The 17,021-nt window shown below is 25.1% G+C and overlaps 5 protein-coding genes across 5 annotated transcripts; 3 read left to right on the forward strand and 2 right to left on the reverse strand.

Moving 5' to 3' along the window:
- Positions 1–2,897: 2,897 nt before the first annotated feature.
- DICPUDRAFT_76532 (uncharacterized protein) lies at positions 2,898–5,130 on the forward strand (the record flags this gene model as incomplete). The annotated part of the gene is made up of 2 exons (XM_003285554.1): positions 2,898–3,201; positions 5,090–5,130. 2 exons carry the CDS (start codon positions 2,898–2,900, stop codon positions 5,128–5,130), a joined length of 345 nt encoding a protein of 114 aa, XP_003285602.1.
- Positions 5,131–5,674: 544 nt separating this feature from the next.
- Positions 5,675–6,931, forward strand: DICPUDRAFT_29615 (uncharacterized protein; the record flags this gene model as incomplete). Its single annotated transcript, XM_003285555.1, has 1 exon — positions 5,675–6,931. The coding sequence occupies one exon, from the start codon at positions 5,675–5,677 to the stop codon at positions 6,929–6,931; it is 1,257 nt and encodes a 418-aa protein (XP_003285603.1).
- A 283-nt stretch (positions 6,932–7,214) lies between these two features.
- DICPUDRAFT_86789 (uncharacterized protein) lies at positions 7,215–8,559 on the forward strand (the record flags this gene model as incomplete). Its single annotated transcript, XM_003285556.1, has 2 exons — positions 7,215–7,367; positions 7,468–8,559. 2 exons carry the CDS (start codon positions 7,215–7,217, stop codon positions 8,557–8,559), a joined length of 1,245 nt encoding a protein of 414 aa, XP_003285604.1.
- Positions 8,560–8,847: 288 nt separating this feature from the next.
- DICPUDRAFT_149503 (uncharacterized protein) lies at positions 8,848–10,523 on the reverse strand (the record flags this gene model as incomplete). The annotated part of the gene is made up of 2 exons (XM_003285575.1): positions 8,848–10,011; positions 10,110–10,523. 2 exons carry the CDS (start codon positions 10,521–10,523, stop codon positions 8,848–8,850), a joined length of 1,578 nt encoding a protein of 525 aa, XP_003285623.1.
- A 1,205-nt stretch (positions 10,524–11,728) lies between these two features.
- On the reverse strand, positions 11,729–16,273 carry DICPUDRAFT_149504 (uncharacterized protein; the record flags this gene model as incomplete). The annotated part of the gene is made up of 4 exons (XM_003285576.1): positions 11,729–14,857; positions 14,891–15,196; positions 15,266–15,769; positions 15,851–16,273. 4 exons carry the CDS (start codon positions 16,271–16,273, stop codon positions 11,729–11,731), a joined length of 4,362 nt encoding a protein of 1,453 aa, XP_003285624.1.
- Positions 16,274–17,021: the final 748 nt, after the last annotated feature.

The raw sequence follows: 17,021 nt of genomic DNA on the forward strand, positions 1-17,021 counted from the left end.
TATTTTTATTTTATTACAAAACTATTTATATTGGGTTTGTTTTATTTTTATTAATTTTTGAATAAAACCATTACATAATTAATGAAAATTTATAGGTTTAAATATTAGCTGGAGTAGCCCAGTCACAGTCAGTTTCGATACTTAAAAGATTGATACCTTTTTGGATTCTGAAGAAACCTAATTCACCGAAATAGGTACCCCAACTGTTACGACCAATCTATTTATAAAGTAATTAAATAAATGTTTTAATTAGTATATTATTTTTTTATTACACTCGAATATTATTGTTGTTTGTTTTAATTTATATTTACCCAATATTCAACACCGTTTTCTTCACCCCAACCAAGAATTGAGATTTCGTGGTTAATTTCACCAGTAGCACCAGTTGAATCACTGAAAACACCACCAGCATAAGCTTCAAAAGATGAAGTTACTTCCTATAATAATGAATAATTTTATATTAGTTTGATTTCGTCCTGCTATAGCTATTAAATCTATTGTTTTTTTTTTTTTGTTTTTTTTTGAACAATATCCCTAATTTATATCCAAATTAAGTAATCTCTAAAAAATATCTATTGCTATAATTTAATTAAATGATTCTTACCATACCACAAGCAATTGGACCTCTAGCAAAGATTTCTTGCATCATACCAGTGGTACCGTTAACTTGACCGTGTTCTTCGACGAAATAAGTAGTGTAGGTTTGTTGAGCGAAACATTTAGCTTCTGGGTTTGATAAATCAAAGTTACAGTTTTTGCAAATATTTTCAGCAGTACATTCATTATCGATAGCTTCATATGGAGCACAACTATTATTTTTTTTTAATTAATATTTTCCCAAATTATCTATCTATTAATTTAAAATTATTATTATTATTATACATACGTTTCATCTGGAATACCTTTAGCAGCAATATAGGCGTAAGCTTGAGTTGGATCACCACCATCACATGAATCGTCACTACCTAAACAATTTAAAAGAACTTGTGGGGCAAGGACAACTTCTGGGAAAGCACCTTTTCTGGCGATTTTAATACGATCACCGAGGGCACTAGTGGTACCTATTAATTATATTTATATATATTAATATTTATATCGGCAAATATCGGATATATATAGGAAATGAAAAATTCTTACCAAATGACCAACATGAACCACAGTATTGTGGTAAATGTTGATTACGAGTAATTGTAACAAATGATTGACCTGAAACATTTCTCCAATCATAGTTGGTTGGGAGTGATGATTCGTGGATATATTCACTTGGAAGTGGTGATTTAATAATTGAAGTTCTTGGTGCAGTTCTTTTGACACATGTTTGATGGGCTGATGCAAAAGCAACAAAAACTAAAATAACTAATAATTTGAGAATGTGCATTTTATAAAAATAAATAAAAATAAATAAAAAAAAATAAAAAAAAAAAATGGTGTGTTAAAAAAAATAAAAAAAATTATTAAAAAAAATAAAAATTAAAAATAAAAAAAATAAAAAAAAAAAATTTTAAAAAAAATATAAAGAAAAATCTTTTGAATTTTAATTCCTTCTACAGAATTAGAGAATTAATTTGACTATTAAATGACATATTTGAAATAATTTACAACTGAAATTATAAAATTATATTGATTTTTTTAAAATCTTTATTATTGGTTATTTTTTCAGTTGAAAAAAAAAAAAAAAAAAATTTCGGTTTTTTTTTTTTTTTGGTATACCAAAAACACACACCCAATTCCACATATTTTTTATTAATTATAATATTCCTATTTATAGGAGTTAATTTAATTTTTTTATTTATATATAGTTTTTGCTTTATTAATTATATAAAAAATATTAAAATAAAATATATGATTGACATAAAAATTACCATCCTGTAACAAAGTATACCAAAAAAAAAATAAATAACACGATATTTTAAAAATGAATTTCCCCATAATTTGGATACAAAAATCTTATAAAAAAATATTACTGATCAGTAATATATAACTTTTAATTAAGTTTTTTTTTATTTAAACTAGACTTCATCAGAATCGGATTTTTTTTTTAAAAATGGGTTTATTGGTAAGATTTTTACCATATTGTTTCTATTTTGGTTATTGAGCTCAATATCTTGATAAAAACTTATTGAAATCTCTTCTATCTGAATAGCCCATTTTCTAAACTTTTATTGGAATTTAAACCACCTACATTTCTTAATTGATTTGAATCATGTATATTTGGTTCAGAAAAGTAGTTTGGTTTATTTTGGTATTGAGTTTTTAATAATTGGATCAAAATTTACACTCTTTGAATCATTAAACCATTTATCAAAATCCTTTTTAACTTTTTCTATTGGAATAGAGGATGAAAAACGATAAGGATAAAATATTATAAATAATTAAAAATTTATATGATTTTGTTTTGAATTTGAATTTTTTTTTTTTTTTAAATTTTAAATTAAATTTTATGTTTTTAAAATTTGAATTTGGATTTTATGTTTTTTTAAAATTTTAATTGACTAAATTTTTTTTTTTTTCTTTATTATTTTGTCAACATACAAATAATTAATTAAACATATTTATTTTTTACTTCAAATTTTAATAACTGCAATAATTTTATAATTTACAACCCTTCCAAAATAATAATACAAATCACGTTTCCATCACCACTAGTTTATAATTCAATTTAATTAATTAACAATGGATTTTTTAATATTTTTTATTAGTTTTTTAATTATTTGTATTACATTTGGTTTTATTTTTAAAATATTTAAACAACACCAACGACAAAACCAATGACAACAACACCAACACCGACAACATTAACATCACTAAAAACGATTGCTTCAGGTTAAACAATAATAACAACACCTCCTACCCATATCACACTACCCCATTCCATTATATTTGTGCTGCTCCATTAAATGGCCAACAAAATCAACAAAAACAACAACAACAACATCAAACCCCACATTATCCAACTTTTAACCAAACCCATTCCCGTTATACTGCTGAAAGAGCTCCCTTCACCAATCAACCTCAACACACACTACCACAACGTTATATTGGGAATGATTTTGGAATATTATGCACATTCTTCCAATTATCCAACATTTAATAAAGAAGAATATCTATGGGAATTGATTGAGTATTTTATATTCAAACTAATAGAAAAAACAAAATTGGAAATACAAAAACTATTAAATAAATTATCCATTTTCGAAAAAAGTAATTTCTAAAAGATAAAAGTAAATTATTTTATCTATATAAAAAATAATTCATTTCATATTATATAACGAAAATGAAAATGAAAAAAAAAAAAAAAAATTTTCCCCTACACCACAAAAAAAAAAAAAAGAAAAAATAAAATTTAATTAAAAAATGAAATTTACCACTCATGAAATTTCTACAAAAGAAAAAAAATTTTATGTCTTAATTATTTAATTTTATTGTGCTAAAGTTTTTATTATATGAATTAAAGATAAAAAATAAACAGATATTTGTATCTTTCATCTGAAGGTTTTATAGTGTAATTGGTTAGCACCCGGGACTTTGAATCCCGTAATCTGAGTTCGAGTCTCAGTAGAACCAGGATTTTTTAAAGATTTTATCTTTCTGGTGATTGAAGATATAATAATTATTTAAAATAAAGGAAAATATAAATATATTATTGAGATATAATATAGTTATAATTATAACTGTAATATTCATTTAGTTCTAAAATGCATATTAATACATTACAGTTATACTGCAATGTAGATGAAGCTACTTTAATTATAGATATATAAATAATTGAATTTATCAAAAAACAACAAAAATATCGATGACTTAATGTATTATTAAAAATCATCTTCACTTTTAAAAAAAAAAAAAAGATACTTTATAATTATTTATATTACCATCAAAACTCTTAATAAATTAAAACTAAAATAATCATTTTATCAATAAAATATAATAATTAATAATTTTAATAATTTGAAAATAACAATATTTAAAAAAATAAAAAATAAAAATAAAAAAAATAAAATAATTTTTTGAAATTTTTAATTCAAATTTTCGATAACTTAAAAATATCATATAATTTTATTAACTATATTTTTATTTTTTATTAATTTATTTATACTTAAAGTTCATTACATTACAAAAATTTATTGTTCTTTATTATTGAAGAGGCGTGAATAAAAGAATCAATGCAGTCATAAATATAGCACGGTATTTGGACTCATCATAATAATAATATGGTTTTTGAAAGGAAAATATTAAAAAAGAGGTAGTTTTTTTTTGAAATATTTTAAATGAATTCGGTAACGATAATTGGAGGAAAATGAAGATAATGTTAAAACTTTAAAAATTTTTAAATAACAAAAAGAGAATGATTTTGATAATTGCGCACACCAGATACAATGGTTTGTGATACTATATCTTGATTATTAGGATACAATATCAGGGGACATTTGTTCACTTCCTATAGCAATTATTTCGATTACTATAGTCAATAATGATAGGTTCGTTCGTTTTAGGTCAATTAAAGACGCATTAGGAACTCATTTGTATCGGTGGCCTTTTAATATTAATGATATCCCTATCTAATGGTTTAACCAAAGATAAGATGTGTTGTTTTGTATAATTATAATTATAATTATAATTTTTAATCACACAAAGGTGATTGGTATTTGTGTATTTGACCCATACACAGGGTTTGTTTGTTTTTGTGTATTTAACCCATACACAGGGTATTTTTAAGGTTTTCATGGTTTATTACTTTTGTGTATCAATATCAATCTCTTGTGTAATATTATATATTTTTTTTATCTTAAATAAATTCAATATTTTAATATTATTTTTCATCATGGGATTTTTTGATTTTTTGATTTTTTTTTTTTTTTTTAATTTATAGATATTTATTCTTAAAATCTTGAGAATTAATATTTCAATTATTTTTTTTTTAAATTTCATGAAAATTTTTATATTTTTATTTTTTTATTTTTTTTATTAAAACTAAAGCTCATACAAGTATAATACAATAAATAAAAATATTGATCATTAAAAATAATGGTAGTTGTAGCAATTTGATTATAAAATATTAATTAATTTTATTTATTTTAGTTTATTATAGAAACTATTTTTAAAAAGATATTTTTCAATAATGAATGTTAATTGTTAATACTTTTATTTCAATGGATATAATATTAAAATCTTCACTTTAAAAATAAAAAAAAATAATTATAAAAAATTAAAATTAATTTTAATAAATAATAAAAAAAATTTTAATGATTTTACAACAAACTTTTATTATAATTTGATGCAGTTTATATTTAAATAATCTACCAATAAAAAAAAAGAAATAGAATTAGTATTAAAGTTTTAACTAAAATTTTTAATAAAAAAAGAAATAATTGTGGTGATATGGGGGATTGCAGTTATTTAAAAAAATAATTAAAAATTTTTTTATAAACGTGTGAAAGTTGGTGAAACAGGTAAAATATTCTTTATCTACAAATGATATTTCTTTTTAGGTTAAATTGGAATTTATTTTAGATTGGCATCATAATGTTGTAATAAAAAAAAATTTCAAAAAAAAAAAAAAAAAATTTATAAATAAAAAAAAAAATATAAATAGTAAAAAAAATATTATCCTTTAAAAAAAATATTTCTTAAACATAAATCATTAATTTATTTATTATAACATAATTATTATAACATGACTAGAATAGAAGAATTAAAAATTGGGATTGTTGGAGGTGGTCCAAGTGGTTTGGCAATTACCAGAATGTTACAACAAAATGGTTTTTTAAATATCAAGATTTATGAAAGAGATAAAAATCGTTCTTGTAGACCACAAGGTGCTTCCATTGATCTTTGTAAACATTTGGGTCAGAAATTAATTAAAGAGGCTGGGTTAAAAAAAGAGTTTAGTTTAAAATCAAGACCAGAAGGAGAGTGTTATACTTTTATGGATACACAAGGTAATGTTAAAGCAAGAAGACCATTTTTAAAAATAAACTCCACAAGACCTGAAATCGATAGAGGTGATCTCCGAGATATTTTACTAGACTCATTATTTGAGAATACCATTGAATGGGATTGCCATTTTAAAAATTTAAATAAACTAGACAATGGTCAAGTAGAGTTGGTTTTTAATGACGGGGAAAAAAAAGAAATTGTAGATTTTGTAATTGGTTGTGACGGTGTAAATTCAAAAGTAAGAGGTTATATCACTGATATCAAACCTCTTTATTTGGGTATAACCATGATAGAGGGTGAAATCATTGACCCTATAAATACATGCCCTCAAATGTACGAACTAGTTCATCAAGGTTTATCTTTCACTTTGGCAGATGGAATTGTTTTCTTGGGTCAACAAAAAACCGATGGGAATATGCTCATTACTATTGCACAAATGGTACCAGAAGACTGGATAAAAACCAAAGGATTTGATTTTAAAAGTCTTGATAGAATGCAAGAAATTAAAGATTATATAAAAAAAGAATTGATTCCTAACTGGGATCCAATGTATCATAAATTAGTTGACGACTGCTCTGGATTATATAAACCAAGATTGTTACTTCAAGCTCCATTGGATCAAAAATGGGAATCCAAATCTAACTTAACAATTATCGGGGATGCAGCACATGCTATTTCTCCATTTGCGGGGCTCGGTTGCAATATCGCCCTATATGATTCTTTAAAACTAGGCAGATTATTAATTAAAAATAAAAATAAAATCTCAACTCCAATAGTTTTGCAAGGTATAATTAGTTCATTTGAAAAAGAAATGATATCTTTCTGGAAACCCTTAGCTCTTATTACAATGTCCAACGAACAAATGGTTTTTAAAGCAGATACCAAAACACTTTTAAAAAAAAGATTTGGAAATTTATATTTTACAAAAAATTACCTACAATCAATCTTTAACTTTGTAAATAATTTTACCGATTTTTTAAAAATAACAAGTTAATTAATATTTAAATAAAAAAAATAGTTTTGTATATTTTTAGTTTTTTTTATTTAGAATTTTATTTAGATATTAATAATCGTGTTTAATGATTAGAAATTAAATTATAGAAAAAAATGAATGAAATTATATAAAAAATTAAATCTGATCAATTTTTTATCTTATAAAAAAAAAAAAATTAAAAATTAATTAATTTTTGGGTTATTTTTTTTTTATTTTTTTAATTTATTTTTATTCATCTTTTTTTTACATTTGAAATATTAATAATTTTTTTAATTTTATAAAAATGACAGAAATTGAAAAATATACAGAATCAGTTACAGTAGTTGATCATCATTGTCATAATGTGTTGGATCAACAGGGTTTTGAATTGCCCCTATCTTTTATATTAAGTGAGGCAAACTCATTAGATAATCCAATATTTTTAAACCAATTAAAGGTAAATATTATAAAAAAACAAATATTGTTTTTATTTTCTCCCAGAACTAGGTCCATAAACTAAGTCTTTTTTTAATCTAAACTTTAACAAATTAAATTAGAGTACATTAACATTTAAAAGAAGTATAAAAGATTTATATCATTTTTATTTTGAAAATATACCATTGCAAGTAGAATCAAACAATAACTATGACACAATAATAGAGCAGTTAATTGCAAATAAGAGAAGAGAATTAGGTATGGAAAATATTATGAAGATGGTGTTTGAAAAATCAAAAATAGAAGCAATCATTTTAGATGATTCTTTAAAATTTGTATATAATCAAATTGAATTTCCGATAAAGTCAAATCAATGGCACAATAAATTTACAAAGATATTCAAGATCCTTAGATTAGAAACCATTTTAGAAAAGTCATTAATAGAATGCAAAAAACAACAAATGTCATTTATGTCATGGAAGAATTATATTGAAAAAAAAGTAAGAGATCCAATAGAGTCAGGAATAGATACTGAAGACGGAGTCAGAGTAGTCGGATTTAAATCAATTGTAGCATATAGAACTGGATTAAAAGTTGAAAACCCATCTATTCAAAAGGTTATGGAAGAGTTTAATGCAATCATGTCATCTATAGAATTAAATGATATTTCAGGCACACAATTAAGAATCGCCAGTAAAACATTAATAGACTTCTTCATTCATATTACAATGGGCGTATGCTCAGCATCAACTAAACCTCTACCTCTTCAAATTCACACTGGTTTCGGTGACAGTGATCTTAACATGGAAAATTCAAATCCTCTCCTACTAAAACAACTTATTGAAACCTACCCTACTGTACCAATTGTATTGTTGCACTGCTCCTACCCATATACCAAAGAAGCAGGTTTCCTTGGGTGGGTTTATCCAAATGTATATGTAGATATAGGTTTAGCATTTCCTTTACTTTCTTATCAAGGTATGAAGAGTACATTCGACCAGCTATTAGAACTAACACCAATCGATAAAATAATGTTCAGCTCCGATACTCATCATGTTCCTGAATTTTATTATTTAGCAGTAAAATATTCAAAACAAATCATTTCCAAAGCATTTTCGAAATCAATTAAAAATAATGAAATAACTTTAAATGAAGCCAAAGAATTTATTGATAAAATATTTAAATTGAATGTTTTAAAACTATACAATTTATAAAATAAAATATAAATAATTAACTATAGAATTTATTAAAATTAATTTATTAATTTTATTTAGTATTGTCTTTTTTTTTTTTAAAAAGAAAAAATAAAAGAAAAAAAAAAAGGAAATGAAAAAAAAATAAAAAGGGATACTATTTCTTTATCTTTTTTTTTTCATCTTAAAAAAAAATAAAAGAGTTTAAATAAATTGAACCTTTAGTTTTTTTGTATTACTATATTATTATATTATTACTATAAATATTATTGCTATTGTTATTGTTGTTATTATTATTTTTATTATTCATTATTTTTCTAATTTTTTAACAACATTATTATCATCAATCTTTTCTTTTTCAAATTGAATTGGATTTTGTGATTCATATTTTAATTTTAATTTTTCTAATTCTTCAATTAACTTCTTTTGTTCCTTAATTGTTTTTTCTTGTTCTTCTAGCTTTTTAATTAATGATAGGTCCTTTAAGATAAAGAGGAAGATTAATTGGTCATCATCCTTTTCGCTTGAAATTTCTTTAATTAATATTTGAATTGGAAGGTTGATTTCTTTGTTATTTGATGCGTCAGAAGTGATACAAGAGGTTTCAAAGAATCGATCGCTATCCTCTTTGAAATATCTATTTTTATTTGAAAAGTAGTTGGTTTGAACAGCAGTATAGAAAGAAGATGATGGTAAATCCTTTAGGAATGGGAAAACTGACATTATATTAATTGAAGATAATTGTGATACTGATGCTTGACCAGAGCTATTACTAGGTAAGAGGACTTTAACAGCTTTGGGATTCATATCGACTACTGAACCTGATCTATCTACTGTAAGAATTGGATTATCTGAACTCTTTGAAATACTTGATGAAATTAAATCTTTGAATTGTGATACTTTAGCCTCTTCATTTTTACCAATATAAACTCCCAATAAATTTGCCATACTAATGAGTGTATTTTGCTCGATGGGTGAATACTCTCTTTCAATAGTCGAACCTACAACAACAAATCCATAGAATTTTTCGTTGAATGAGCTGATATGTGTTGCACTAATACTTTTAATACCAAATGATTGAAGATATGGTGTGAAATATTTGTGGAATAAAATTGAAAAGAATGCAAACGATCCGTTGCTGCCATTATAGGTGTCCCAAAAATCGTTTGGTAATGTAAAAGTTGATAACTTTTTAACGTCATCTGGTACGCTGCCATATTCGTTATTGTAGACTGCCTCAACATTCATTTCAAATCTGTTATTTGGATTAATTTTAAATAAAACTACCGAGCTTGAGTTTAAAGAAACTGATGCTGATTTTAAAACCATGTTTATAAAATCGTCACTATTGTTTGAAATACTATTATTACTATTATCATCATTATAATTTAATGATTGTGGCGATTGTGGTACTGATTGTTTAGAATCATATAAAGTATCCATGAGTTTATTTGAACATCCAACTAACTCTTCCTACAAAAATATTTAAAAAATAGTTAGTATACTATTATTATTATTATTATTAATTATTGTTTATTATTTATTATTTATAATTAACTATATTTTCATACCTGTTGTTTTGTATATGACACCATTTCATGATGTGCAAACCACATATCAGTGACATCAATACATGAGCCAACGAAACCTAAAAAATCACCACTTGGAGCATAACGAGGATGACCAGTATCCAATACCCATCTATATAAGCCATCATAACGTCGTAAACGATATTCCATCTTGAATGGGCTTTTTTCATTGAAATGTGAAATATAAACTGATATACAATTCTCTAAGTCATCGGGATGAACACCTTCAGCCCAACCATTACCTAATTCTTGCTCCATAGTTCTACCTGTAAAATCTAACCATGATTTATTAAAATAAAAACATTTCTTATCTTTTCCAGAAATCCATAGTGAAAATGGTGCTGAGTCAGCAATTATTTTAAAGTTTTTTTCTGCTAATTCAATTTCAGATTCCATACTTGTATACTTTTAATACTTTTAAATTTGTTAATTAATTTACTTTATTTATTATTTCTATTATTATTTCTATTATTATTTCTATTATTATTGTTGTTATTGTATTATTGTTTTTATGATATAATGAAAATTTTATTTATAAGTTTTTAAATAAAAAACAAAAGATTTACCAATTATTTGAAAAATAATTATAAAAATTAAAAAAATTAAAAAAATTGAAAAAAATTTTATTAATATAAAAAATAAAAATTGAAACTACAAATTTTTAAATTAGATAAATTATGTAATTTTTTTTTATAATAAATATTTTATTATTATTATTATTATTATGAATAATGGAGTTTTTAATGATTAAAATAAACAAACAAATAAAAAAAAAAATAAAAAAATAAAATTTAAATAAAAACAAATAAGTGTTGAGGATGTGGTATTTATTTTGTGTTGTTTCTGTGAATGGATCAAACAAAAAATAATCTTTTGAAAAAAAAAATTTGGAAAATGAAAAAAAAAAAATTAAAATAAAAAAAAAAAAAAAAAAAAAAAAAATTTTTTTTTAAATAAAACAATTTTTTTAATTAATTTATTTCTTTATTTAAAAATATTAGCCATATAAAGATTTAAAATATGCTAACTTTTATAAAATTTTAAAATATACTAACTTTTATAAAATTTTAAAATATAATTAAAAAAAAAAAAATTTAAAATAAAAATAAAAAAAAAAAAATTTAAACAAATAATAAAATAAAAATAATATTATAAAAAAAATAAAATAATTTTACTCTAATAAAATAATTTTTTTATTTTTACATTTATTAAAAATGAAAAAAAAAAAAAAAAAAAAAAAAATTAACAAATGATAACAAAAATAACCCAAAATAATCTTGTGGCCCAGTGAACATTTAAAAAATAATGTATTAAAAATTATCTGTTATATCTAGATTTATGATAACATTTTAATTTTATTATTTTAATTATTATTATTATGAGTAAAAAAATGAAAATAAAATGGTGGTGTGTGGGAAATTTTTTTAAATTATACATAGATTTCATAAAAAAAAAAGGGTATAAAAGGAGTTTTGTAATATTTTTGATATTAGTTTTTTATTTTTGTAGTGGTTTATTTACATTTGACTGGAGCTGTTTTAGTAATAATTAAATATTTTTAATTATTTCTATTATGATTTTAGTGATAATATTTGCTTAATTTATCCGTGTACATTATTGTTATTATTAGTATTGTTATTATTATTATTATTATTAATATTATTAATATTATTATTTATTCCGCGTTGGGCACCGCTCATATTAATGTTACCAAGATTTCTATTTACACCACCAATTGGAGAGGATGGTTGTGCATTATTGATATTATTATTATTATTATTTTTTGGATTTTTAATTTCAACTATATCATCTTGAATTATAATTTCTTCAGGCATTTGGGTATTATTAGTGTTATTACTATTATTAGTACTAGTATTATTATTACTTATTAAAATTGGTGAGGAGGATGATGATGAGTTATTTTGATTTTCACCATCATTAGAAATTTGAGGGTTTGATGAAGTGGTAGTAGTTGTGGTGGTTTGATTATTTATTGGCTCTTGACTATTACCATTATTATTATGTTGTCTATTTATTGAACTACTAATTGTATTATTAATATTATTCATATTATTATTTATAAAATTGATTGTATTTAAATTATTTTTTTTCCCTCTTTTGTTTGGATTACTAATGAAATTACTGATATTGAATTTTGGAATTGAACTATTTGAAACTTCACCATTAAAGTGGCCATAAGAGATGTTTGCTAAATGAATTTCTTCCTCGGTATCTTCAATAAGAGCTTTAAGATGAGCATTAACACAACGTTGTAATGAGTTGTTCTTTTCGATACCATAGCCACCTTCTAAAACTGAAACAATTCTACCTTTACAATATTTGAAAGCAACAGTTTTAATCATTTTAGTGATGACAAAATAGTCCTCTTCATTTAATTTCAAACCATTGGTTGGGTCATCTTTATGACCATCAAAGCCTGCACTTAAAAAGATTAATTGTGGTTTATAAGCTTCGAGACGAGGAATAATTTTATTGACCCAATGATTAAGGAAAGTTACAGAACCAGTGTTTCTCTTGAGACCAATGTTAAGAATATTACCTTCATATTTACCACTGACTTCATCTGGTTCAGCTCCAACATCTTGACCTGTACCTGGATAGAAATAACGTTTTTCATCACAAACATGAATTGAGATGAAAAGGAAATTATCATCACCACTTAAAATTTCCTGAGTACCATTACCATGATGAACATCGAAATCGACTACAGCGATTCTACTATAGCCAGCAGTTAATGATGCATACTTGGCACCAATGGCAACATTGTTGATTAAACAATAACCTTGTGAAGGGGCATCACTAGTACGACCATAACGACCTGCATGATGGCCTGGTGGACGAATAGCACAGAAAGAACGAGTGTAACCAGCTCTTGATACAGCATCGACGGCAGCACAGACTGAACCTGAAGCTCTTAATGCAGCCTTCATTGAAAGATGTGAGACAAATGTATCATAAATGTTATCATCATCACCTTCAAAGTCTTTATGAGAGGCAACAGTAACCATTGCACCAGATTTATCACTTTCTAAATGGGTTTCAAATTCTGAATTTTCTGGTGGTAAAGAGGTTTCAAGCTTTTTAATATAGTTGGCATCGTGAACTGCCATAACATAACGCATATCTACCTCTGGTGGATTATCTAAAATATCAACCAATGGATTATCTGCATACTCGTTGATACAACCAACTGTAACTTGAATACGATCTGGTTTCTCTAAATGGAAATTTGGTACCTTGTGTTTCATACAGAGCTTGTGATAAATTGCAAGGGTTTTGAATTTTTCAATTTTTGGAATACCTTGTGCTGGTTGGTCCATAATTGGGTTACCTTCTCTATCATATAATAGTGATTGAACACGTGGAATTTGTAAATCCAATCTATTTTGTAACATTTGTAATTTATTATTGATAAGTTTTTCACATTCGCTAACTTTAGTTTCATAAAAGTAGTCATGAATCCAATAAATTGATTCTACCATATTAATGATTAATTTTAGAGCATAAACTTCATTTTCGAGGGTAGCTTGTTGGGATTTGGTTTCTTTTTCTTTGTTTGAAATATTGTTTTTAATGAGTAACATGTCAACTTTTAAATCATTAGACTTCTTTTGAAGAGTATCACGAATGGCCTCATGAGCTGCAATGGCACCACGAACTTTAGAGAGCGAGTCTAGTAATTCAACTTCTTGGAATTTAAATTTATGAATTTCACCAAGATTGGTTTTAATTTGCTCGTCTATCTGTTCAATTTCACTTGTGACTTTATTGCTTCTAACGGTTTCTTCGACAATTGTGAGCTCTAGGTCACGTTGATAATCGGCAACTGAGCGAAGGGCCATTTCGATAGAGTAGATGAGGGAGTTTCTGGCGGAGCAGCACTCTTTACCAATGAGGCCTGCAGTTTCATGGTTATCAAATACCATAGTGATAGCTCTATCTAATGGAATATTTTGGGAGTTATTGGTCATATTTTCTAATTCTCCTTCTTCGAGGCTTCTAATTTCTTTGTACATTTCCATAATAGATTGAGAAGAACCAAGATTTTTCTTTACAAGAGTGGCAAGGTCATCAATCATTCTCCAAACTAAATCATAATTTGATGACCAACGAATAGTTTTAACTCTCATAACATTTTCAACGAATGATTCAACTTTTTCTTTAATTCCATCTGGGGCATTTGGTGAGAGTGAGGCAAAATATTTAACTGCACTAAAAGCTTGATCGATGAAATTGTCAACTGGTGTTTCTTGTTGTCTAGCTGGTGATAAAACTGATTCTGGTTGAGGATTACTCTTTAAAAGACGAGCTTGTTGATGAGTTTGTTGTAATTGTTGTAGTTGTTGTCCCATTAAAGTGTTTGGTGATGGTGGATTATGTGAACCAACTGGGAAACCTTGTTCATGAACAACTTTACCGGTGGTTGGTGATGGTGGGGCACTATCATCTTCTTGTTGATTCTTTTTCTTATATTTTTTAGAAACATCAAATGTAATATCATTATTGATCTTCTTTCTTAATCTTTTATTTGGTTGTTGATTTGGTGAAATAGATGGATCATAGCCTTGTTGTTGTTGTTGACGTTTTTCTGGTGTGATAACACCATTACTTTGAACCTCTTCCAATGCTCTACGATATTTTCTTCCAATTGATGGTAAACCTGGGTTAAATTGCTCTTTTACCCAACGTGTTCTTTCTTTTTCTTTACCCTTAATTTTAACAAATTGACACACCCAACATACCCATTTGTTTCCAGTGACTTGATTATTATGTTTCATAGCGGCAATTCCTACACATTCATTACAAAAACCAAAGCTGCAATTATTGTTGGTACAATGTTGTAATTCTTTCTTATCACCACAAATTCCACAAACTTTATCTTTGGCACCAGTACTTTCATCTGCAACAAAATCTCCTCTTTTTAATGCATCACTAATTCTAATCTCGCTTTTAATAGCATGAGTTTTACATGTTGGAATTAAACATGGTCTAAGAATTTTCAATGATCTATCAGCCTTGACACAACCAACGAACCAACATGGTCTTATCTGCATTTAGTATTAAAACTGTATTAGTATAAAATAAAATATAGGATAGATATATTTTTATAAACTTACATCTAATTGACTTGCTTGTGATTTGTTCTTTGATTTGTTTTTACTTTTTTTCTTTGAATCATCGTCTTCATCGTACTCTTCATCGTCAAAATCTTCATAGACAACTTGAATATCAGATGTTTGTAGTAAACCACTCCCTTTAGCTTGAATATATTGTTGTAATTGAATTCTTTTTCTTTCTTCTGATCTTGATCCAGTATTATTGACACTCTTTGGACGACCTCTTTGTGGTTTGTCTGATGTTTCGGATTTATTGATAGATCCCATTTGTTGAACATCCATTGACTCATCTTCATCGCTCTCTATCTCTTCTGAAGATTCACTATCCTTTTCTTCATCATCTGATCTTTGTCTTTTATTTTTACTTATTTGCGAGCCTGCATTTGATTGACGTCTACCACCTCTATTGTTGGTGCCTTCTGGACTATAAGCAAGTGGTGACTCTGATGATTGATTATTATTTGAACCCATTAATTGTTTCATTTTCGATTGATTTGATGGTCTCTATAGAAAATTAAAAATAATATTAATATAAATATTTTAAAAGAAATTTTTTTTATTCCCATGGGAAAATAATAAACTTACACCTCTTCTTCTTGTTGTTGTTTGTAAATTTTGCTCTCTTTGATTGGCCTCCTCTTCCTCCTCTTCCTCTTCAACAGAGTCTGTATAGCCATCTTCTTCCTCATCACTTTGCTCCATTTGATCCTTTTCTTTTTTGTTAGGTTGCTTCTTGCCACCTCTATTTTTTTGTGGTTGTGGAGGTTCTTCTATCTCCTCTTCCTCTTCTTCGTTTTCGTTCTCCTCTTCGTTCTCTTCTTCAATATCTTCATCTATATCCTCTTCATCCTCCTCGTCCATATTGGTATCTATATTTCTGGTGGTGATGGTTTCAATTTCATAATTTTCGTTCTCTTCATTTTTGCCTGTATTTTCATTTGTGGCATTATCTACATTTTCTTCATCTTCATTTTCTATTTTATTTTTGGCTGTATCTGTTGATGACATTATTACTATATTTTATTAAGATTGTTTATTATTTATATTGGTTTATTGTTATTTATATTGATTTACTATTATTTATATTGACTATACAATTGATAAATCTATTTTAAAAATTTTTTTTAATATAAAAAAAAAAAAAAAAAAAAAAATTTCTTTATGGAAAAAAACTTGGAACTTTTTTAAAAATTTTATATATATTTTTTGTGGATAAAATAATATTAAGAAACTATTGTGTAAAGGGAAGTTTGGAATAAAAAGAATACAAAATTAGTAAACAATATACTTTATTTTGGATTTATTTGTTTTTGTTTTATAATTATTTGTGGAAAAAAAAAAACAAGATTTTTGGAAAATGGAAATGGTTTTTGTCAAAATAAAATAACTAAATAATGTTTTATGGCAGAGGTTCCAATTTTTTCAAAATTTAATTATTATGGTTTTTTAAAAATGTTGTTGTTATTTGGTCAAAAATATAATATTTATAATAACCTTTATAAGATAACGTTTTGGTGTGGAAAAAAAATCCAGCTTTTATCTTTTTTTATTTTAAAAAAAAAATTTTTAAAAAAAAATTCCAAAAAAAAAAAAATTAAAAAAAAAAAAAAAAAAAAAAAAAATTAAAAAAATAAATTAAAAAAATTAAAAAAAAAATAAAATTTAAATAAAATAAAAAACAAATATAAATGATAATTAAACTTATTTAGTTTTCTTTAAATAACTATAAATTAAGATATTTGAGTAGTAATATTTT

The sequence above is a fragment of the Dictyostelium purpureum genome, assembly GCF_000190715.1.
Source record: "Dictyostelium purpureum unplaced genomic scaffold DICPUscaffold_49, whole genome shotgun sequence".
Lineage (NCBI taxonomy): Eukaryota > Evosea > Eumycetozoa > Dictyosteliales > Dictyosteliaceae > Dictyostelium > Dictyostelium purpureum.